At 36.0% G+C, this 6,125-nt stretch overlaps 1 protein-coding gene across 5 annotated transcripts; it reads right to left on the reverse strand.

Moving 5' to 3' along the window:
• Positions 1–437: 437 nt before the first annotated feature.
• Positions 438–5,612, reverse strand: LOC120088446 (Pentatricopeptide repeat (PPR) superfamily protein). 5 transcript variants are annotated; one of them, XM_039045752.2, is made up of 5 exons: positions 2,531–5,610; positions 2,084–2,155; positions 1,884–1,947; positions 922–1,063; positions 438–792 (listed from the first exon to the last, which is right to left on the reverse strand). In XM_039045752.2, exon 1 carries the CDS (start codon positions 5,475–5,477, stop codon positions 2,769–2,771), a length of 2,709 nt encoding a protein of 902 aa, XP_038901680.1. In that variant the 5' UTR covers positions 5,478–5,610; the 3' UTR covers positions 438–792; positions 922–1,063; positions 1,884–1,947; positions 2,084–2,155; positions 2,531–2,768. The 5 variants fall into 5 exon arrangements, with proteins under 5 accessions (XP_038901680.1, XP_038901679.1, XP_090161714.1 ...); XM_039045751.2 differs by having other exon boundaries at positions 438–1,063; XM_090305588.1 differs by having other exon boundaries at positions 438–1,063; positions 2,070–2,155.
• Positions 5,613–6,125: the final 513 nt, after the last annotated feature.

A 6,125-nucleotide genomic window follows, 5' to 3' on the forward strand; every position in this document is an offset into this window, starting at 1 on the left:
GAGAACTTTTTTTACTGGCTAAAAGCGTCAAGCTGTAATTTACTTAATATTTTATAACTATAAAGTATACGACATATTAATTTATTTTAAGTGTCAAGTATCTAAATTCTTGACATTGATTATGAATCAAAGTTTTCATAACTTGATAGTTTTTACTTATCAAATATAATAATATCTTCTTGACACCCCAAAATAGACAACTTAATGAATACTTGACACGTTTTGCTTGTCAAGTTCGTATGTGCTTTTTTTTTTCTTTTTTTAAAAAACGTACTATTAGAAATTACCTAAAATTGCTCCTGTTTTGAGATCCAATATTGAAATAACTTAATTGAAGAGGACAATTATTTATTAACCAAATAAACAAACATCACATATATATGAATAATCTAAGCATCAATCAACCAAAATTTTCAATCAACCTAAGAAAGTTCATATATCTTGAACATATATACTATCATATAATAACTTCATGTTAACAAAGTTCATAACAAAGTTCAAATGAACAATTTCTAAGTTAAAAGAATATGAACCCATATGGATAAGTTCAAAAATATAATTAACTATCAACCCCATATGAATACATTTTCATACCATCTACAAAGTCCTAAAAACTTAAGAAAAAGCTACTGGTAACATGATTCACAAACCTAACACGAAATACCGTTACATCCGTGAATCAAATCAAAGCTTATAAATCAAAGCAGACAGAGGTGGAAGTAGATTGGGATGACTAAAAAGTGACAACTCCTCCCTCACTAGCTCCAATTGTCCACTGCTCTAAATTAGAACCTTTTTCAAAGAATCAAATTGAAAAGGTCCATCAAATAAGATAACTGAAAGACAAAATGCTTTAGGTCTGAAAATGTTTTTAACAAGCCCAAATTCAGTAAGATAAACAAGAAAACAAAATTCTCTTACCTCAACTCCAAGCGGTTACTATAACATACACATACATATTTTGGATCAATTTTATTCCTTGTAGTGAAGTTTGCATCACATTTACGGATGATGGCATTGAGATTAACAAAATGCCCAAACTTGCACCGGAGAAAGGATCATCCTTCGAAAAGAAAATAAAGTGCATAGGTGGTTAGAAGTTGTACCATTCATCAACATAAAAATACAAATAAAAAATCACCTTTGAGCTTCAAATTAAATCATTCTTTTGAAATCAAAACATTGAATATGACTACAAATTGATTCATACATCCGTAAATGTGAAGTCCAACTCAAATTAAAACTATCCAAAGTCATTGAATATGATATGATTTGGAAGTTTCAAGCCAATTAATCAGGCTACAAACTAAAAAAAAAAAAAAAAAAAAGCAAATTTGACAGCAATGCAGATTTTTGACAGTTTTTGGCTGTTATTTTAAGTTATTTTCTAGACTAACAATGTCCACTTGTTGAATCAGCAAATTCCCTCAATGAATTGGCAAATCTACACCCCATATCAACCCAAAATAGCAATTATAAAATAATAACAACTTAACAGCATAGCAGTTTTCTTTTCTTTTTGGACTGGCTTCATCACTTTTGTGCTAAATTTCCAACCTGTCCATGACCCTTTCTTCTCAATTTTTAAGTGTAGATTCAAAGGTTAACTCATCTAGATATTTTCCAAGTGTAATCTTGGTTTGATTCACCTCATCCCCAACCATACAAAATAATTAAAAAACAATTCAATCATTCCTTTTCAAACAACTAAATCCTTAATTCCAATTGAAAATATGAAGAGAGAAGTCTTTACAACATGGTAGCTACTTTTTTAAGTAATTCCCATAATAGATCAACACCAATCATTCTCATTACAGTCTCATTCTAAACATTCACATGGTAATTATAATATTTGATAAGTCTCACAATGGAAAGTCCCTTACCTCAAAAATTGGGTTCAAAACCACAACCAAACTTCTTTCTCTTATAGAACCTTTGGATTAACTCCTAGACAAAAGAGAACAACATTTAAAATACAAGTTGAGGCCGCCTAATCAAAAAAAACATATGAAGGTTATACTTTAAATAGATGCTAAGTAACGAAATAAATGGTTTTACCCAAAACATACAATAAACACCCAACCTTGGCCTTTAGGCATTCCAACGCTAAGATCTCACTTCACTTCAAACCCCCCAATAGTCAATGGAAACCAAGCTGAACACAAAAATCAAGTATTACAACCCACATTACAACAACATATGTGAATCAAGAAGTGTTTTTGGAGCTTTAATTCTTACCAAAAAAATCCAATCTTAAATCTAATGCCAACACATTTATGGGTAAATTTAGGCCACACATAACGTGGGTGTTTGCAAAATCAATCAAGAAAATTTAAAGGAACTCACCCATCTCCAACCACCAGTTGGGAACTATACCAAATTCATATATAATTATTATTACAGAAAATATATTCATTGAAAAATTTCATACATATACATAAAAGATAAATTAGAACTCCTCAAAATTAAGACATGAAATGGAAATATATATATTATGTATTCGAAAATCATTGTTACCCGCTGAACTTACCCAACATCTGAAAGCTGGGTATTTAATGTTGTTGCCGCCAAAAACAAAGTTTGTACGCTTTATTTTGCTCATCATCCATCACTAATGCACAACAATCATTCCTGCTTCTATTCTACAGGACGTATTATTAACTACAGTGTCGAGTCTCCCCTCTTTGCAACTGCAGATGTTAGAAGTCCGCGACGTGGTTTCCTTCAAGCATTGTCATCAATTCACCAACCACTGAACTGGTGTCAACCTAGCTCGTTGAGCAAGTCGCACCAATCAGGGAATAATATGTCGACCGAGTTGGTTTCAAACCCCTTAACATCATGTCATTGCGCAACTGCAAAGCTCTGTCCAGTTCACCATTGAGACAGCAGGCATGTATTAGAAAGTTAAATGCTACTGTATCAGGCTTCAAGCCTCTTTGTAGCATACACTCCCACATCTCAATAGCTGCATCCACATTACCCCTCCTACAATATTCATAGATAAATGTCGAATATGTGATGCAATCGGGGATGATACTATTTCCAATCATTCGATCAAGAAGCTTGGCTGCATCATGAAATTTTCCTATCTTGCAATAACCTCGGATAAGTATATTATACGTGACAGGATTTGCTAAAGTCCGTTTGAGCATTGCATTGTGTAGTTGTAGAGCATTCTCCATATTTCCTTCTTTTGTGAGGTGATCCAGAAAACAACCATAAGTTATATGATTGGGAATAGCCTCACCGACCAGCATACGCTTGAAAAGCAGTTTGGCTTCATTGACATGTCCTGCCTTGAATAATCCATCCACCAACGCTGTGTAAGTCACGACATTGGGAATGCATCCTTCACTGATCATAATGTCCCAAAATCCAAATGCCTTTCTGAGATTTCCTGCTTTGATGGAGCCATCAATCAAAGTGGTGTATATTATATTATCTGGTCTCAGTCCATGAGCATGCATTTCCCTTAGAAGATCAAACAATCTTCTATCGTTCTGCTTCAAAGCTCCACAGATAAGAACAGCATAACTTATTAGATCCATATGCACTCCACGTCCTACCATCTCTTGACGAGCAACTAACGCTTCATTAATTCTTCCTTCCTTGCAGAAACCTTGCAGAAGTGCAGTATAACACAACTCATTCAACCTTTGATGCTCGTGATGAAGGTCGTTTATGAACTCCTTGGCTTCGGAAACTCTACCAGTAGAGCAAAGACCAGCAATTAGGGGCCTATGGGTGCATGTGTCTGGTGATAGGCCCTTCTTAATCATTTCATCCAGCAATTCAAAAGCTCTTGTGGTGTTACCTTCCCTACAGTACCCCTCAATCAAAACGTTATAAGTCACCTCATTTGGAAGAATGTTCAGTTCAACCATTTCATCAAATAATTTACTGGCTTCAGCCATTTTGTTAATTTGACACAGACCACAAATAAGAGCAGTAAAAGTAAAAGTATTTGGAGCAATGCCTTTTCCGGTCATTTCATGATATATCCTAAATGCTTTTGGCACCAACCCATCTCTGCAATATCCACTTATCAATGAAGTATAAGTTGCCACTGTTGGTATCAATCCTTTGTCAACCATCTCCTTGAAGAGAAGCTCCGCCGTTCTCATGTTCCCAAACTTGCATTGACCATTTATCATAGAATTGTATGAATACACAGTCGCACCAATGCCAGACTCTATCATTTTCTTGAAGTAATAGGAAGCAACATCCAGTTTGCCCTTTCGTCCAAATCCATCGATCAAGATAGTGTACGTGACGTCATTTGGATACAAAGCCCTTTCAGTCATTACATTAAAAAGCGACTCAGCTTCTTCCAACTTCCCACTTTTGCACAATGAATTGATCATCGAATTATAAACAAATAAGTTAGGCACTACTCCAAGTTTCCCAACTTTGTGTAGAAACTCAAAAGCACCTCCAATACTCCCTATTCTCCTCAACCCATCTATGACTCCTGAAACAGCAGCTTCACTTGGAACATATCCCAGCTCGATCATTTCATCCATCATCTCCACCCCAACCTCAAATTCCTGGATTCTACACAATCCCAACACTAACGTACAATATGTAACCAAATCTGCTTTCAAACCCTTTTCACCTAGCAATCTCTTGATTTCAACAGCCTCCCAAACTCTCTTGCTCTTGCAGAGCCCATGGATAAACACATTATAAGTTACAATACTCAAACTACATCCATTGCACTCGGCCTGATTAATTATTTCCTTGGCCTTGTCAAAATCCTTCAATTCACAGAAGCATCTAACCACCACCGTGTAAATATAACTATCAGGCTTAACACCTGCATTCACAAGTGTATCAAATAGTTCTAATACCTGACAGAATTTCCTAATTCGCGCTAAAGCATTTAACAAAGCACTTAAAGTTCTAACTTCAGGCAACAACCCATACTCCCTCATGAGATTTACAACCAAAACAGCATCTATTTCTCTCTTGTTCTGCACATAATACTGAATCAACAAATCAAAACCTGAACTCGAAGAAAATTTGTACTTCTTATGAGATTCCAATAAATTCTCGAAAATCTCAAGTGGTTTTTGTCCACGGAGCAAAAGGGTTTGCAAAAGCGAAGATGCAGGCCAAAACAAACTATTCTGAACGAGGGAATGAATTAAAATACAGAATGACGCAGCGGAGTGATGGAAATTTCTATGAAGTCCCAAGAAATTGAAGAATCTCAAAGCCAACCTAGAGTCATCGAGAGTTCGAATCAAAACCTTTTCTACGTGATGGGGCTTTAAATTACCTGAAATTAATGCATTGTTGAAGGCAATCTTCCAGCTCTGATTTCCTCGTACAATTTGCTCGAGCACATAAACGAAGTGCGAATCATTTTCATTGTCCTCTTCGAGATCCCTCCGCCATGTACAAAACTTTCTGAATCTTCTTCTGTCTACATTAGGAGTTCTCAGCCATCGACGAGAACGTACGAGCTTCATGACGATGCTCTTTTGAGACTGAAAGCGGAACTAGTTCGAAACTTGACGCTTTGATTTGATTTGGGATGGGAGTGATAGTTGAATTGAGTATGAACAATGTTGGATAAATCCGCAGAAGGCCCATAGCGAAAGTAATTGGTAGCTTTTGATTGCAAGTCCAACGTGATCTTTGGCCTATTCCATTGTTTGAGGGGAATTCGAGTATATAGCCGAATTTTATGTTTCGATTGAAAAAATGGCCAAATCGACATTTTCGGCCCTTTGTAGAATTAAGGATAAAATCCAATTTTATCAATTTTGAACTTTTTTTTTTTTTTTTTAACCTTAGATTTGAATGTTGTAATTTTAACTCTATGAGGTTGTTTGGGGACCCAAGTTGAGAAGACATGTCATGTGAGTGACTTAAATGTCACCGTTTGGGCCACTAATATCCCAGATATCCACATCTGATCTCTCATTCCCACGGTGTTAAGTTTTGCCCACCGATATCGCAATTCATCTTCCCACATCACTCGTCTTCCCACCTTCTGCCTGACATTTTGGTTCTCTCGTTTCTCTCTCCTCAAATATTTTTCAGCGTTGGTTTTTCCATGGATAAGGGTTTCCTTTCTCCAATCTGATGCATGGTTAGTGGGTGTTCGATTTTGA

This window comes from Benincasa hispida, chromosome 10 (genome assembly GCF_027475165.1).
Source record: "Benincasa hispida cultivar pf3 chromosome 10, pf3_genome.v1.1, whole genome shotgun sequence".
Taxonomy (NCBI): domain Eukaryota; kingdom Viridiplantae; phylum Streptophyta; class Magnoliopsida; order Cucurbitales; family Cucurbitaceae; genus Benincasa; species Benincasa hispida.